Consider the following 16,180-nt stretch of genomic DNA (forward strand, 5'->3'; position numbering starts at 1 on the left):
GTTTACAATTTTTCGACTGTGAGAACTTTTTCTTTGAAAAAATATTTTTGGGCAAGGCAAGTGAAATACCTTTACCGGCCTGCGCTAAGGCGTGGCGCTGTTCCAATTCCACTTCCCGGCGTTTTAGTGTCTGTGGCGGGGGTGGTGCGGATGGTGCGGATAGGCCGCATGTGATATGAACTAGTACTACAGTGTGCTCGGGTGCATTGTCAGCTGTGATCAGTTACATCTTTGAGTCAGAATTATTGTTATTTCTTTCTTTGGTAAAACAGTTATCTAAAAATGCCCAAGAAATCAAAAGAAGTGGCTGAATGGGAAGGCGATGACGAACCACAAACAGGTAATATTATAATAATTCTTTAAACACAACGGGCTTATGATGATAACGAAATGGAGCTGATAATGAGAAATGACATTGGTTTATGTGAACACAGCTTTGTCATTATGTTGAATGTAAATCAAAGGGTTGTGACTCATTTCATTGTGTACTTTGCTAAGCACATTAGCTTAAGACAAGATTTGGTTTTATGCTGGTGCGGACTGCGGAGTTTTCAAGAGACATTGCATCATTTTGTCAGCAAGTTATAATTCAAGACAACGTAACGTTAAGTTACTGTGAAAGCTGACACATGGCTATGTTAAAACTCCAGAGATCGTTCTTATAATGCTTGGGTAGGCAGTGTAAACTAGGTTTTGAGACACATTCTTTGTTTTTAACATGTACACATGTCATTCTCAGTATGTCATTGTCATACCGTTGACAGCTGCTTATCTGCACTCTGCTTTGTGTCTGTCTGTGTTGTGTGAACAGATATATCTAACTGTCTTTATGTGCTACTTTTCTTTATAGACAAACATGTCAAGAAAGGAAAGAAAGATAAGAAAGGGAAGAAGAGTGTAAGTAACATTTATGTTCTTATATTATATACGTATATATCACTTGATTATATAACTTAATAATGTAATTCATTGATAAGTTGTTATTTACCTTATCTAATTTCTGACAGGTCAAAAGTTCAAATATGAATATGTTAACTTAAGATAAAAATGTTATATATTTTTTTATTATTTTGTCATCATAAATGTTAAATGAGATCAAAAATGTGTCATCATAAATGGTTTCATCCTTATAGTTTTTTGAAGAACTGGCATCAGATAATATACCAGATAAAGAGGAGGCGCCAGTAAAAGAGACACAGGGGAAACAGGTCTGAAATGAATTCAATGCCATGCATTTACTTCTTACATAACAGTATGTAAACGTTTTCTAATAAATAACTATCAAATATGTATTATTTGTGAATTGGTTTGTCATTTGCTGTCAGCCTCAGAAGAAAAAGAAAGACAGGCGGAAAGGCAAGAAAGGAGATGATGAGGATGAGGATGAAGATGAAGAGGTCATGCAGCGTCTGAAGAAACTCTCAGTGCAGCCTAGTGATGAAGATGAAGATGAAGATGAGGGTAACATCAGAATACTTTTACATTTATTCATTTACGTTTTACATTTATTATTTATTCATTTAGCTTTTATCCAAAGTGACTTACAAATGAGAGAGCATGTAACATTCTTGATTCTTTGAAAATGTATGGGACTCGCAATGGTTACATGCAGGTGTCACTTTTAAAACTAATGTAACGGTGCATAAACATATCTGTATACACAATAAAAAGGCTGTATTCTACTGGAGCGTGAATGCAGTCTAATGCCCCGTTCACATTACAAAGCGACATGATCCCATTCATTTCAATGGAAAGCTGGCGACTTCCGGCGACACGAGCATTAGTAACTGTTGGCGACCTGATGGGGCGTCTAGAGACACGACAAAGTTGAGAAATGTTTTAACTTTAATCAAATGAGGAGCGACTTTTGGGAGCGACAGCCAATACTATACAAATGTATAGTATCATGCAATCCAAGTCGCTTTGGATAAAAGCGTCTGCCAAATGTAGTAGTGGGAACGCCCACTAGCGACCTAACCGCCAACCCCTGGTGACTTGCAGTGACAAAGTCGCTTGTAATGTGAACGAGGGGTTAAAAGTTTTTGTGTTTTAGTGTTTCACAAACATCGCACCAGCTATTTAACTTGACATGTTTTATTTTAATATTGCAGTTGTTGCTTCAGTCAAAGGAGGAAAGAGAAACAAAGTAAGTTTTTTTCATATATGTGTATACTGCATATATAGCATCAAAATGTTTGTTTACTCCATACTGTATAGGGGTAGTTGACAAATAAACCGTTCATGTGTCCTATGGTATAACATAGCAAAAATCTTAGAAGATAAATCTCTTTCATGCTATTTTATATTATAAATATATATTTTAATAAAGTAATATTTTATTAACAGATTGTTTTCAAATTTCTTCCTGTCACCCCATAGGATACATTTATGGTTTATTTGCCAGCTACCCAAATAGCATCAATATGTGTTATTTGTGTATAATTTACTATGTATATAAAATGTTTTGCTTATTGTTTTTACTACTAGGGTGGCAACATTTTTGCTGCTTTAGGTCAGAGTGATGATGATGATGAGGATGATGCAGGTGGGGATGATGACGATGATAAACCCAAGAACAAGAAGGGCTCAATGGTGAGTGTTTCCTGCTTTTTAACCTTTAGTCATGGAAATTAACAGTATCCTTTAAGTAACTGTAAAAAAAATATTGGTACTTAGGTTATTACTATTTAGTGTGAATTTAGAATAATCTGTGTGTGTCTTCTGTAATAAAATTTATATAACCCAGTATTTGCTACAATAATAAGTGCTGGAACGGGTCAAGTAGTTTTATTTTAAATGAATGCTACATAATAATTAATATAGAATAAAATATTAATATAAAATAAATTGTTTTATTACTTGCCACTAGCTAGGCCGATACCCAAACACAGACTTGAAGTTAACTTCAGGCCAGGCTCGTGCGTCCAATGAAACCATCTGTAGAATCCATTAGAGCTCGCTGCATATCACCAGCGCTGCTGGTTAGGACCAAGACTATAAATAATATGGAAAAGATGCTTTTCTAATGAATTGCAATGAATGTTGCGTCACATTTGTCAAGGTAAACAATTATAGGTTGATGCATTGTTTCATCCTTGATAATATTTACATGTTTTCTAAATATTCATCGGTACTGATATTACAGAATCAGAAAGAGCTTTATTGCCAAGTATGTTTGCACATACAAGGAATTTGTTTTGGTGACAGGAGCATCCAGTACACAGAAACAGCAACAACATTACACAGAGACCATAACACAATAGAATACAGTACACAGATGATTTAAATAAGGGCCTATGGGTATAAAAAATTAAGAAATATAATAAATAAACATAAGATAAAGTTATAGAGAGTAAAGGTATGTGTGTATGTAAATATGTACATGTAAAAAATAAGAATAGACTATTGTAGTACAAGGTATGTGCTATATACAGCAGAATGAAATATAATTTACAGAAAAAGTTGTATAAAAATAGATAGTCATTCAGTCCTGTGATTTTGGGTTTCTTTGGGATGGGGATTATGGTGGAGCGCTTGAAACAGGAAGGAACTGTGCACAGCTCCAGTGATCTGTTGAAGATCTGTGAGAAGATGAAGGCCATTTTGTATGTAAAGTTCCTTGAAAGATCTGTTCCGGTTCTTCCAGTGTGCTCTCATGTACAATGATGATTGGGTTTTTTTGCCTTGTTTGACATTGGTGCCTATTTCATCTGTCTTGTTTTAGTTTTTTTTTACCTTTAGAGTGAGGCTCAATCACATCATTGGATTCTTACATTAACCAATGAGATTTATCCAGTTTGCATGATGTCAAAGATCACATGGAGTCACATCTCTGTTTGTGTTGCATACACAAGAAAATAACGCTGGATAAAATGCTGATTAAAACTGATACATGATTTTTACATTTACAAGGACATGTGCCTGTTTGTGTACATGTATGTATGTGATTTAGGAGGTTGAGAAGGTAACCAAGGGCAAGAAAAAAGATAAGACAAAACCTAAGGTGTTGAAGGTGGGTACTTGGGAATGTTTATTAATCTTAAAATTCCTGTCCATGGTTTTTCTTTCCTGCTTTTTTCTCTTTCGACAGTTCTTTTTTCTTCTTTCTTTATTTGCAGTTTTATCTTTTATACTTTGAGGCAGATCTTCAAACCTAATGAAAACTAACCCATTCTGTACATTCCAATCTGCCTTATGAAAAAATGGTTAACAGTGCTGTCCGCACACATTCACTGTCTCAGGATCTTTAGCTCACTGTGTTTCATTAAACACAGGAGGCCTCTGAGGATGAACAGGATGAAGAAATGGAGAAAAAAGATGAGAATGAAAAGAAGGGAGTGAAAAGGGGCAAGAAAACTGCTTCTGAACCAAAAAAGGTGAAGGTGGGTCTAGTTTGTATGTTTATATTAAACAGTCAATGAATATAGACTGTTTCAGCGCCAACAACATAAGCGGTATGTGGTCCAAACTTAATTTCCGGTAGACCTCAGCAAAGAATCTATAACTTGAGTAGTTTTAATGTTAATATACAATAAAATATTAACATAAATAAATTGTTATATTATTACCAAACAAAGACTGGAAATTAACTTCGAGCCAGGCGCATGAGTCCGGTGAAACCGTCTACGTCCAGTAAGTGTGTTGTAACCTGACAGACATCTTAATGTTGGCAGGAGGAAGATGAAGCTGAGAAGAAAGAACAAGAGAAATCTCAGAAGAAAGGCAAGAAGGAACAGCCAAAGGTTGGTTTAAGCTTGACCCAAACATTAAATCATAAATTGATCTTTGTTTGATTCCTAAATATTTAGCATGTTGCTAAGCTAATTACAACATGATGTCTAAAGTATCTGTAAAATAATTGCTTTAAGGACTTTGTTTTTACTTTATTTGTCATCTTGGATATGTTTTTGTGCTGCAATGCATTCTGGGATTGCTTTTTTCATGAATGATAATTACCCAAGTGTGTTTGTTTGTGTTTTTTCAGAAAGGAAAGCCTGCTCGCCCTCCTAGTGAAGATGAGGAAGAGGAGGAGAAGAGTGATGATAATGATACAATGATGGTACAATAATATTTACGTTTTATTCTTGTGTTCCAAATGTTCCCTGTTTTAAAGGTCCACTGTGTCTTTTTTGCAGGCTCTATTGACAGAAATGCAATATAATATACATAACTATGTTATGTATATGTTTGTGCGTTATGTTTTTATTACCATAGAATGAGCTATTTCTATCTACATACACCGCAGGTCCCCTAACATGGAATTCACCATGTTGTTTCTACAGTAGCCCTAAACGGACAAACTGCTCTACAGAGCATGTTTCGTAAATACGTTATCTCCTTCGGCAAAGAAGCGAAAATGTGACAACATCGTTGTTCTGTGTTAGCCACTGTAGTGCTTCGAAAGGGAGGGGTGGAGTGAGCCGTTAGTTGCAGTTCACAACCTCACCACTAGATGCCACTAAATCTCATACACCGGACCTTTAAAGCGGCAATCCGCGATAATTTGGGGGTAAAAATAATCAGAAATCAATTATTGAGTAAATACATAGACAGATCAGTGTTCAAAACGATTGTCTTATTTTACCTTGATTCACAACGGTAAGCTTATATTAATGATTTATAATTTGCACTGTCGGGTCGCCCCATTGAGGAAATTTCAATTTGTGGGAGTACCTCTTTGCATCATTACATCACGTCCATAAACACAAAGGAGAGGAACCGGCTAGTTTATCATGTGTGTGGATGGCACTGCTGCGGGTGACAGAGTTGTGTTCATTCTTATAACAGTCGTTCAGAATTTAAATCATCATCTAGATGGCTGTGTTTAAATGTGATCATCTGAGGAATGTCATGTAAACATCTTAATTTATTAAGTTCTGACGCTGATTACATCTGGGGAATCATCTGTTGTTAATAACAAAGTAACCTCGCGCTCCGGAGAGCTAAAGTGACAGCTTCGTGCTAAAGCAAAAGCTAATATCGACAGGGATTTTTAGAGTTGGCGCCGACATCTGAAAGGATTGCATTAACGGGTAAGACGTCACTATTAGAGCTGGGAAATCGATTAATCGTTTTTTAAAATGCAGTCGATTCAATATCGATTCTCAAAAGATGTGAATCGATTTTTTTTTCTTTCATATTTCCGCAAGCACTGAACATTCATTAACGTCATGTTATTGCTACTTCTATCCACTAGATGTCACTTTTCTTTTTACAACGGGTGGATGTTACAACAGGGGGCATATCCTTCATTCATTGCTTAATTAACATAGCAGATGTGGGTGTGTCTCAAATTTAACATCACCTTCACATAAAAGGCAGCGTTTCATATGATTGCAGCTCGTCTTTACAGCAAATTTTGTGAAATTTTGTTTGTTATACTGCATCTTAAATGTAAAATAACGTGTTCTGTTTCAATATAAGTGTGTTTACAGTTTAATATACAGGTTTGTGGCTCTTCATTTAATTTTTTAATTCACCATTGTAATGTGATATTTACTGATCTTTTTTGGAAATATCTCTAGGATTTGTATTAAATCTATAATCATTGACTCGAACCGAGAATCGAATCGAGAGCTTGTGAATCGGAATCGAATCGGAACATCAGAATCGATACCCAGCCCTAGTCACAATCGTGATTTATTTAAGTCTTTGTTTCAAGTAGTCAGAACAAAAGCGGTAGATATTGTATGTGTTCAGATGACATGCTTCAGATATATTACTTGTAGGACGTAAGGTAGGCGGTATTTTCTATGTTATTTAGAGTTTTTGTCTACATCATGCATGACGCGATATCAAATGCTACAATTGATTCTATGTTAGTGATGTGTTTATACGTTTCGTTGTATCTGGTATAGACACGGTCACATGTTGCTGTACAACTGACATTTTATGTTTCAAACCGAGATGGCGACGAAGAGGCCAAAGTGAAGGACTGCACCTTTAAGTGTTCATTACATTTACCCACTGTTCATCTCTTTGTCTTTTTTCTGATATGTTAGTGTGCTGAGGATGCGATTGCATTTGAGCAGACCAATGAAAAACAAGAGGAGGACCCTTTTGCGAACTTAAGTAAAAAAGAGAAGAAGAAGAAAAAGAAAATGGTAGTTTCTTCATTATCCCCAAATACGATTAAAATGCAATAATAACATTTTGACATAGAGTACTGATGTTTGGGGTCTTTGGCTGGTCTTATGTTCTATAGATGGAGTATGAGCGTCAGGTGGCTAGCGTACGTGCTCAGAATGCTATCGAGGGAGATTTCTCTGTCTCGCAGGCCGAGCTGTCCTCACGTCAGGCCATGCTGGAAAACGCTTCTGATATCAAGGTCAGATCTTTGACAAGGTTTTCTCAAAGCCATTTGAAAATGTTTGTTCAAATTGTAAAAATGTAAAACCTCTTTTTTTTAGTTGGAAAGATTTAGCATTTCAGCCCATGGTAAAGAGCTGTTTGTCAATGCAGACCTTCTGATTGTTGCTGGGAGACGGTATGGTCTGGTTGGACCAAATGGGTGGGTTGATACTTTTTTACGTTTTAAATAGTTAGCAAAATTATGTTTAAAATATATACATAATTAATTCACAGCATTTAGACACAATTGTAAATCCTTGCTCTGTTGTCTTCCTCTTCCACGGTATTTGAATCACAGAAAAGGAAAGACCACTCTACTTAAACACATCGCCAACAGAGCTCTCAGCATTCCTCCCAACATTGATGTTCTGCTCTGCGAGCAAGGTACAGTCCAGCATAATGTCTTGTTTTCTCATCACCAACACTTTTGGTCATTTGCCCCCCCCCCCTCACTTCTGTCTCTGATGTTCCTCAGAGGTGGTGGCGGGCGACACTCCAGCGGTCCAGGCGGTGTTGAAGGCCGACACACGGAGACTGAAGCTCCTGGAGGAGGAGAGACAGCTGCAGAGTCGCCTGGAGAAAGGAGATGACAGCGTATCTGAGAGACTCGATAAGGTGAATTACAGTCGTTTAAAAACATGGATCTGAACGTCCTTCAGAGGACGATAACCGTGTGTGCATCTCTCTCTCTTTTTCAGGTCTACGAGGAGCTGAGGGTAATCGGAGCCGCAGCAGCTGAAGCCAAAGCTCGTAGGATCTTGGCCGGTTTGTCTTTCACTCCAGAGATGCAAAACAGACCCACCAAGAAGTTCTCTGGAGGATGGAGGATGAGAGTGTCCCTGGCCAGGTCAGCAAAGATTTTGGATTCTGGTGGTGTTGTGGAAAAAACAGATGTGAGGTATGATGCTTGAGCGTTTTCTTGTTTATTTCCTTTCCAGAGCACTGTTCATGGAGCCCACGCTACTGATGCTGGACGAGCCCACAAACCACCTGGACCTGAACGCTGTCATCTGGCTTAACAAGTAATTGATCAACTTTTACTTAAAGGGAAAGTTCACCCAAAAAGGAAAGTTCTGTCATGAATTACTCACCCCTAAGTTGTTCCAAACCTGTATAAATTTCTTTCCTCCATCGAACACAAAGAAGGATATTTGGAAAAATGTTAGCAACTGACATTTCTGGGGCACCATTGACTACCATAGTAGGAAAAATTAAAAAGGTAGTCAAAGGTGCCCGAGAACTGTTTGCTTTCCTAAATTCTTCACAGTATTTCATTTTGTGTTTAACAGAAAAAAGATTATACAATATTTTTCCTACTATGGTAGTCAATGGTTAACTGTTAGTTACATTCTTTGTGTTCATCAGAACAAAGAAAGTTTATACAGGTTTGGAACAACTAGAGGGTGACTGACTAAATGACAGAATTTAAAAATATCTTCTTTAGTGTTCTGCTGAAGGTTTGAAATGAAATGAGTGTGAGTAAATGATAACAGCATTTTCATTTTTGGGTGAACTACAAGTTTAAAACAAGGTGTAAATGAATCGATTGATTCGGCCAATCAAATCCATCTGGCCCACATGTTACTTTCATTTGTAAAAAGTATAATTTTGTATTGGTTGTTCATAAACCACAATCGTATCTCTTGTATTCTATTAAAGTTACCTACAGAGTTGGAAGAAGACGCTGCTAATCGTGTCCCACGACCAGAGTTTCTTAGATGAGGTCTGTACAGATATCACTCACCTGGACAATCAGAAACTCTATTACTACAGGGGCAACTACCGTGAGTTTCATTTCTAAACATCAATGCGAATAAATTCTATTAAATGAATAAGAAAAAATATTTTACACTATGGCCCGGTTTCACAGACCAGGCTTAAGGAGCGGGTGTACTTGACTTTCCGTGTCCGTCTCGAGCACAAACGCGTCCGCACATCTTCTAGAGAATACTCTTCACAGATTAAGCATGGACATCCGAGTTCGACACATGCGCAGTACAAATGAGTATGTGTGCTCTACCAGACCGTCAGAGGGCAGCGCTGAGTCGCGTCATTCACAGACCCACTGAAAATTAATGATAGAGGAAGTCATTCGCCATTGCAAACAGCAAGACAACAAAGAACAACAACCAAACAGTATGGAGAAGGATATGCTTCTTAGCTTACTGGTCTTGGTTTGTGTGGCACACTGCACACTTTCTGTGTGTCTATTGAACTCTAGTGGACTAGTGCACTTTTTCGCACATGCACTGTTTTATGCGTCACGACCCTTCTGATGATGAAAATTGCGTCATGCGGACGGACGGACCATACTTCGGCCTTTAGCTTAAGCCAGGACTATGCCTTAGTTAAATTAGCATATTTAAGCTTTTATTAAAATGGCATTGATTAAAACATTACTGGTGTGCATCTTGGGACAAAACAATGGCAATGACATATTTGATTATGTTAGGGCAATTTGTTTTCAGTTAAGACAGCTCTAACTGTCATTTTTGTCTGGGACTAGTCTTAAAGTGATAGTTCACCAAAAAATGAAAATTCTGTCATCATTTGCTCACCCTCATGTCATTTCATACCTGTATAAATGACTTTGTTCTGATGAACACAGAGAAAGATATTTGGAAGAATGTTAGCAATTTTATGTTAGCAATGTTAGTGACATTGACTGCCATAGTAGGAAAAATTAAACGGTAGTCAAAGGTGCCCCAGAGCTGTTTGTGTTTCTAAATTCTTCAAAATATCTCACTTTGTGTTCAACAGAACAAAAAATATATACAATATTTTTTTTCCTACTATGGTAGTGGATGATGTCACAGAACTGAAAATGTCTAACATTCTTACAAATATCTTTCTTTAACAGAAGAACAAAGAAATGTATAGGTTTGAAATAACCTGAGGGTGAGTAAATGATGACAGAATTTTAATTTTTGAGTGAACTATCCCTTTAAGCTTTGTCTGTGAAACCGGGTGTATAACTTTCTTACTGTCATTGGAAACACCCCACAACACCCAAACAACCACTCGGAACACTGTAGTAGCGTGTCCCAATCAAATGTGGGATATATGTATACATATCTATATGTGCAATGCTAATGCACACATGTACTTGATGTCTCTAGTGACTTTTAAGAAGATGTACGTACAGAAACAGAAAGAACTCCTCAAGCTCTATGAGAAACAAGAGAAGAAACTCAAAGACCTGAAAGCTGGAGGAAAGTCCACCAAACAAGCTGTAAGTTCTTGACTTTTGCTTCCTAATTTGAATCTTCTGAAGCACAGCCTCTCATCCTCCGTCCTTCATTCTCAGGAGAAACAGACGAAAGACGCTCTGACGAGGAAACAGCAGAAGGGCAAGAAGAAGGGTCAAGAGGAGGAGAGCAATGAGGCCACAGAGCTCATCAAGAGGCCGAGAGAATACACCGTCAAATTTACCTTCCCCAACCCTCCACCACTCTCACCGCCAATTCTCGGACTGCACAGTGAGTTACTAGACCTATATTTTTATCTTTCCTCTCTCATCTCTTTGGTTTGTAGTAGGGTTTTGTCTAAAAATAGTCAAGTTAGAGTGTTTGATATGGATGATTTGTTGATTGTATCCGTCTTGCACATGTAGGTGTTGACTTTGGTTATGAAGGCCAGAAGCCTCTGTTCAAGAATGTGGACTTTGGTATTGACATGGAGTCTAGAAGTAAGTCAGCTAGTGTCTACAGAAGGTAGAAAACGGAAACATGAGTAGACTTTCTGCAGTTTTAACCCACCTAACATGAGTTAATGTTGTCTGGTTCAGTATGTATAGTTGGACCCAATGGTGTTGGAAAGAGTACACTCCTTTTGCTGCTGACTGGGAAATTAAATCCTGTAAGTAACACTTGCTTTCTTTAAGCCCATATTTGTTAGTTTGTTAGCATTATGACTAAGTATTTGTTCTCTTTATTTTAGACAAGAGGCGAGATGAGAAAGAACCACAGATTGGTAAGTAGTTTTGCGTACTATGATGTTTTATACATTCATTTTTGTATATTAATTTGGGTAATTCAGTTTGTTTGTCTATATGTAGAAAGTAGGTTTCTTCAACCAGCAGTATGCTGATCAGTTGAACATGGAGGAGGCTCCCACAGAATACCTCCAGAGGAACTTCAACCTTCAGTACCAGGATTCCAGGAAATGCCTGGGTCGCTTTGGTTTAGAGAGCCATGCACACACCATCCAGATTTCTAAACTGTCTGGTAAGCACCACAGAAATGTATTCAGGTGTGATTTCCACACTCAGCTGTCTTTTTAAAGACATATTTCTGATGTTTTGATTGTTTTCTAGGTGGTCAAAAAGCAAGAGTGGTCTTTGCTGAACTTTCTTGTAGGCAACCTGATGTCCTCATCCTGGTAAGGAGTTGTTGTGTTTGTGTTGTATTGATATAATCACTAAAAACAAAGTATTGAGGAGAATCAAATTGTGTTTTTATGCAAATTAACAGGACGAGCCCACCAATAACTTGGACATTGAGTCAATTGACGCATTATCAGAAGCCATCAATGAATACAAAGGGGGTGTGTATATTATTCATTCCTTTATTACTTTATATTCTTTAAGACTTTGATCATTCATGCTGTATCATAGTAAATATTTATACTGCTTATGAGAAATTATTTAAAATCTTACGTATTGTAAACGATTAAAACCAAATGTCAAAACATAGGATCTAATGGGAATCTGTCTTCTCTAGCTGTGATAATTGTGAGCCACGATGCCAGGCTGATCACTGAGACCCAGTGCCAGTTGTGGGTGGTGGAGCACCAGTCGATCAACCATATCGATGGAGACTTTGAAGACTACAAGAGAGAAGTGCTGGAGGCCCTTGGTGAAACGCTTGTCCACAAGCCTAAAGACTGAACGACGGCTGGTATTAATAACAAGAATGTCAAACTGCATCACTGAAAGGCTCGATGAACATCTTTCTTGCTAAACCAATAGACACAAAATACAGTTGTTTCTTAAAGTTGAAAGGTCATGCCAAGTACTCATGTTTGAACTGGCGGGGGTGGTTTGTGGAAACCGTTGAGAGCAGTGTTAATGTAGTATGGGTTTTTCATGCCTTGACCGATTCCATATCAATATTTTTATTAGATACAGCACTTGTTCTTTAGTCGTAATGTCTGACATTCTTGTATTATTATTATATTCAGGCCATTTTATTTTCAACCGTTTAATTTGTGATGCAATGCTTGTAAACTTAACTTGCCACAATGGGACTTATCATATGTAACCAGAGAAAGTTGGAAGTATGTAGTGTGTTAAGCGCTAAAGTGGGATTATATTGTGTGACTGCTGATACATACATGTAGTATTGAACCGCCTTGTAGAGTTGGCAGTTTTTCTCAAAATATTAAATCATAGAATCCGTGTGTAATGGATTACGCTACTATTTTGAATCGGTTAACCAATAACATGTCAGATGGAAAAGTTGTGTTTAAATGCACATTCTCACTGACTAGCTCTGGTTGAACAAAGTTTGCATCCAGTTGTTGTCATGTAAAACCAAATAAATGATTTTTGCAACAATGTCCATGTTATTCTGAAGGTTTTATTTCAGACTGAATCTTATGGCAAAATGTAACAGGGGAAGCATACATGTCCTTAATTATTCAATATTATTTTAGGTAGGCTTTGTAGATCCTCTTCACTCTCGCCAGTTCTCGTTCGTCTGGTTCAACACTGCCGTACCATGGATACCAAGGCTCTCCGGAGTTGAGGGAAGATGGGGCAGGTGTCTGTCCTACAGCACCATGCGTGTTTGAGTAGTCCTCTTTTGAGTAGTCCACATGAGGCAACTGAACCGGAAGTAAACCTTAAAGAAAGAAAAAGTCACTACAAACTGTATAGACCAAATAAAGAGAAAGTCTAGAGTGTGATCTGATAGCTTTGTGTACACGTTTGCGTCAATAACAAGTATTTACCATGATCTCTAGCAGTATCAACGGCCTGGTTAAGTAGTTTCTGTTGTTTCATGCACACCCCTGGAGGAACAATGATATGAAGGTTAAGGGAGAGGTGTAAAGATCATATCGAATGACAAAAGAAGACCTTTGTGCTGTGTCAAGAGAGAAAACATGGGGGAGGTACCTGTTCGAGTGGGATCGTACACAATTCCTGTGTAAGGACAAATAAACTGCTGCAGCAGGTTCACATTCTGCAGATAAAAATACACCTTATAGTAACACAACACTCAAAGGCTAATGTATATTCTCAAATTCAACAGTGGGATGGATACAGGCTGGTAACAAACCTTGTAATGGATAATGACATTTGGATCCCGGCATATGGGACAAGGATTCCCACAGACCTCATCTCCTCTCTATGGTAACAGAAAATGAATCCCATTAAAGTGATAGTTCACCCAAAAACTATGACAACTCTTGTCATTTCAAACCTGTACATCCGTTCTTTCTTTATTTCTTCCGCAGAAGAAAGATATTTTGAAGAATGTTGTTAACCGGCACCCATTCACTTGCATTGGTTTTGTGTCCATACAACAGAAGTGAATGGGTGCCGGCGCCAACTTTCTTTAAAATATCTTCTTTTGTGTTCTGCAGCAGAAAGAAAGTACATACGGGTTTGAAATGACAAGAGGGTGAATAAATGATAACAACATTTTCATTTTTTGGGTGAACCATCACTTTAAGGTCAATGAATCAACTTGAGCATTACTATTGCATAACCACTGAGATTTACAGTCAAAGAAAGAAAGAAAGAAATCAGAATAATTATGTACATACAATACATGTCTTCCTTGTCTTCTGTGGAGGAATTCCTCCCTTGTGGTTCCTTCTGTAGTCAGACCAGACAGGTTTTGATCCATATCGCTCAATGTACTCTGAAGAAAGAGGGGGGGGGGTGAAACCGAACAATCACGACTACTAATACTTTTCCATAATCATGACATGCCCATGTGTACCTTCACTTTTTAAGTACTCCCATGGACTGTCTGCATATCTAGACACCGTCTCCGGGGATTCGGTGCCATCTGCAGATGATGATGAAGATGAAGCACGAAGAGTCACCCGATGCACTGATGCAATGGGAGTTAATTTCCAATCACGAATTCTCTGTAATATAAAATGCATAAGATGCGCCTTACATCAACCTTGTCATGTTGTCTGCATGATCATTAAGTTATACAGTAAAGAGTATACGATCACCGCAAGAAAATTGCTTTCTGTATTAATAACATTCATCAAAACGATTTCATCCAACCAACCTGTGTTTGAATATTTCTTTGCAAAATACCAGGAAATACGCGACAGGTTACTATTCCAATGCGTTTTAAGGGGGCTGCCATTTTGTCTTTCTATAAAACAAGGAAGTTGTTGAGAGGTTAAAGTTTACTGTGGCGGAAGTGGTTCCACTTCATAGCTAAGATCGTGCGCTGCGCAAAACGATTGGATGGTGATATTAAAGCACCGCGAGATTCGAAGCACTAATTCGAAAACACAGCATTGGAATTACTCTCGCGATACCTCGGTGTCATACCCGATCGAAATCCGCAGCTCCACAAGTGAAAAGAACACTACGCTACAGCTCATTTTAATACATTTTAACATGTGATTTATGACTCTTTTTCTGTGAGACATTAGGCTCGTTTGAGATGGCCAAATTCTGCGCAGAACTCTCGCGATGGCCAGGCGGCTGTATCGGATTCTTCAGCCCGGCGCAGTTGCTCTCCACCGACTGCTCTGAAGAAAAGCACGATGGGAAACAACTTGCTGACGACACAGCGAGAATGTCAGCTGATATCTTTTTTCTTAAGTGTTCCATTAATAAGTCCATTAACTGAAGTAGGTTTTGAGATTTATATGTGGAAAAAACACACTTATGTGAAATGTATAGTCCTCATAACCACCTTGATGTAAAAGCAGTGGCAATTCAATTGCTTCGATTTCATCTGCGATAAAAAGCGCTTTTTTATTAAAGTATAACTAAAACATTACGAAACAGGATGGTAGTTTACATTCAATAACAGACGAGAAAAAAGTAATAAAAGATAATACAAACAAAACAACAAAGACAAAAAGAAAGTAAAAAATTAAAAATGTTCAATCCATCCATATTAATAAATTCAAAACAAGAAATATACTTTATATTATCGAATAAATCTAACAAAATTCCAGCTTTTTATTATTTGGTTTTGACAGCATTTTTAAATATTGTCCCAAATAATTCTTAAATACTACAAACAATTAAAAAAAATACATTTGGGAATTAAATTCTTAGCTAACAAAAGTAAGTTATTAATATTATAAAAAAGTTTGACCTCCTTTTTCACAGTTTCCATATTACATTTTTTATAAACGACATGTTAAATTCACAATTATTGCACTTTGTCCAGGAAATAAAGAAAAATATGCTCTGAAAAAATAGGGTCTGTGTTTTCTGTCTAACATGTCTAAATTCATTCGTTCAGCCTTGACATGGTTGAGAGTTTGTCTAATATACGATTTAGAACATTTCTCACTTTTAAACTCAGTTGGCCCAAGAAAAATGCGATAAAAAACGTGAACGCGTGATCAGCATTGCTGACGTTTCCAGTCGACTCGACAGCGCGATTTGGAAAGTGTCCGTCTTGCCTGCGCTGTTTTCACTCCTCCCCTTACTGCAGCCGCCTACTCTCGTCTTCTTTTCAGGCGAGGCAAGGTGCATCTCAAACAAGCCCATTTTTTGATCAATACATAGTGAAAACAAAACCTGAAGCCTTACAAACAACTTGTTTTTGCATGTATATGTCATGTACATACACAAATTATCCATATTAAAATTAATTAATCCGTAGCAAGTTAC

At 37.6% G+C, this 16,180-nt stretch overlaps 2 protein-coding genes across 3 annotated transcripts; one reads left to right on the forward strand and one right to left on the reverse strand.

Moving 5' to 3' along the window:
* Positions 1 to 116: 116 nt before the first annotated feature.
* On the forward strand, positions 117 to 12,911 carry abcf1 (ATP-binding cassette, sub-family F (GCN20), member 1). 2 transcript variants are annotated; one of them, XM_057354343.1, is made up of 27 exons: positions 117 to 340; positions 851 to 897; positions 1,134 to 1,208; positions 1,326 to 1,461; positions 2,112 to 2,146; positions 2,488 to 2,592; positions 3,953 to 4,012; positions 4,275 to 4,382; positions 4,674 to 4,742; positions 4,985 to 5,059; positions 7,002 to 7,103; positions 7,205 to 7,327; positions 7,410 to 7,510; positions 7,649 to 7,734; positions 7,826 to 7,965; positions 8,049 to 8,197; positions 8,289 to 8,372; positions 9,010 to 9,134; positions 10,470 to 10,582; positions 10,658 to 10,829; positions 10,964 to 11,038; positions 11,138 to 11,208; positions 11,290 to 11,322; positions 11,408 to 11,576; positions 11,666 to 11,730; positions 11,823 to 11,895; positions 12,072 to 12,911. In XM_057354343.1, exons 1-27 carry the CDS (start codon positions 283 to 285, stop codon positions 12,236 to 12,238), a joined length of 2,616 nt encoding a protein of 871 aa, XP_057210326.1. In that variant the 5' UTR covers positions 117 to 282; the 3' UTR covers positions 12,239 to 12,911. The 2 variants fall into 2 exon arrangements, with proteins under 2 accessions (XP_057210326.1, XP_057210328.1); XM_057354345.1 differs by having other exon boundaries at positions 4,275 to 4,376.
* mrps18b (mitochondrial ribosomal protein S18B) lies at positions 12,910 to 14,738 on the reverse strand. Its single transcript, XM_057354350.1, has 7 exons — positions 14,604 to 14,738; positions 14,301 to 14,451; positions 14,122 to 14,219; positions 13,632 to 13,700; positions 13,469 to 13,535; positions 13,303 to 13,362; positions 12,910 to 13,193 (listed from the first exon to the last, which is right to left on the reverse strand). The coding sequence occupies exons 1-7, from the start codon at positions 14,682 to 14,684 to the stop codon at positions 12,997 to 12,999; spliced, it is 723 nt and encodes a 240-aa protein (XP_057210333.1). The 5' UTR covers positions 14,685 to 14,738; the 3' UTR covers positions 12,910 to 12,996.
* Positions 14,739 to 16,180: the final 1,442 nt, after the last annotated feature.

The sequence above is a fragment of the Triplophysa rosa genome, linkage group LG16, assembly GCF_024868665.1.
Source record: "Triplophysa rosa linkage group LG16, Trosa_1v2, whole genome shotgun sequence".
Classification (NCBI taxonomy): Eukaryota; Metazoa; Chordata; class Actinopteri; order Cypriniformes; family Nemacheilidae; genus Triplophysa; species Triplophysa rosa.

Bases quoted from the DNA above. Each gene is read 5' to 3' on its own strand.
- mrps18b (XM_057354350.1), bottom strand. From the start codon at position 14,684: ATGGCAGCCCCCTTAAAACGCATTGGAATAGTAACCTGTCGCGTATTT. The intron at 14,220-14,300 runs GTACACATGGGC...CTCTTTCTTCAG, and splicing joins GGAGTACTTAAAAAGTGAAG to AGTACATTGAGCGATATGGA. The intron at 13,536-13,631 runs GTTTGTTACCAG...TTTTATCTGCAG, and splicing joins ATGTCATTATCCATTACAAG to AATGTGAACCTGCTGCAGCA.
- abcf1 (XM_057354343.1), top strand. From the start codon at position 283: ATGCCCAAGAAATCAAAAGAAGTGGCTGAATGGGAAGGCGATGACGAA. The intron at 7,104-7,204 runs GTAGTTTCTTCA...TATGTTCTATAG, and splicing joins AGAAGAAGAAAAAGAAAATG to ATGGAGTATGAGCGTCAGGT. The intron at 11,209-11,289 runs GTAAGTAACACT...TCTTTATTTTAG, and splicing joins TGACTGGGAAATTAAATCCT to ACAAGAGGCGAGATGAGAAA.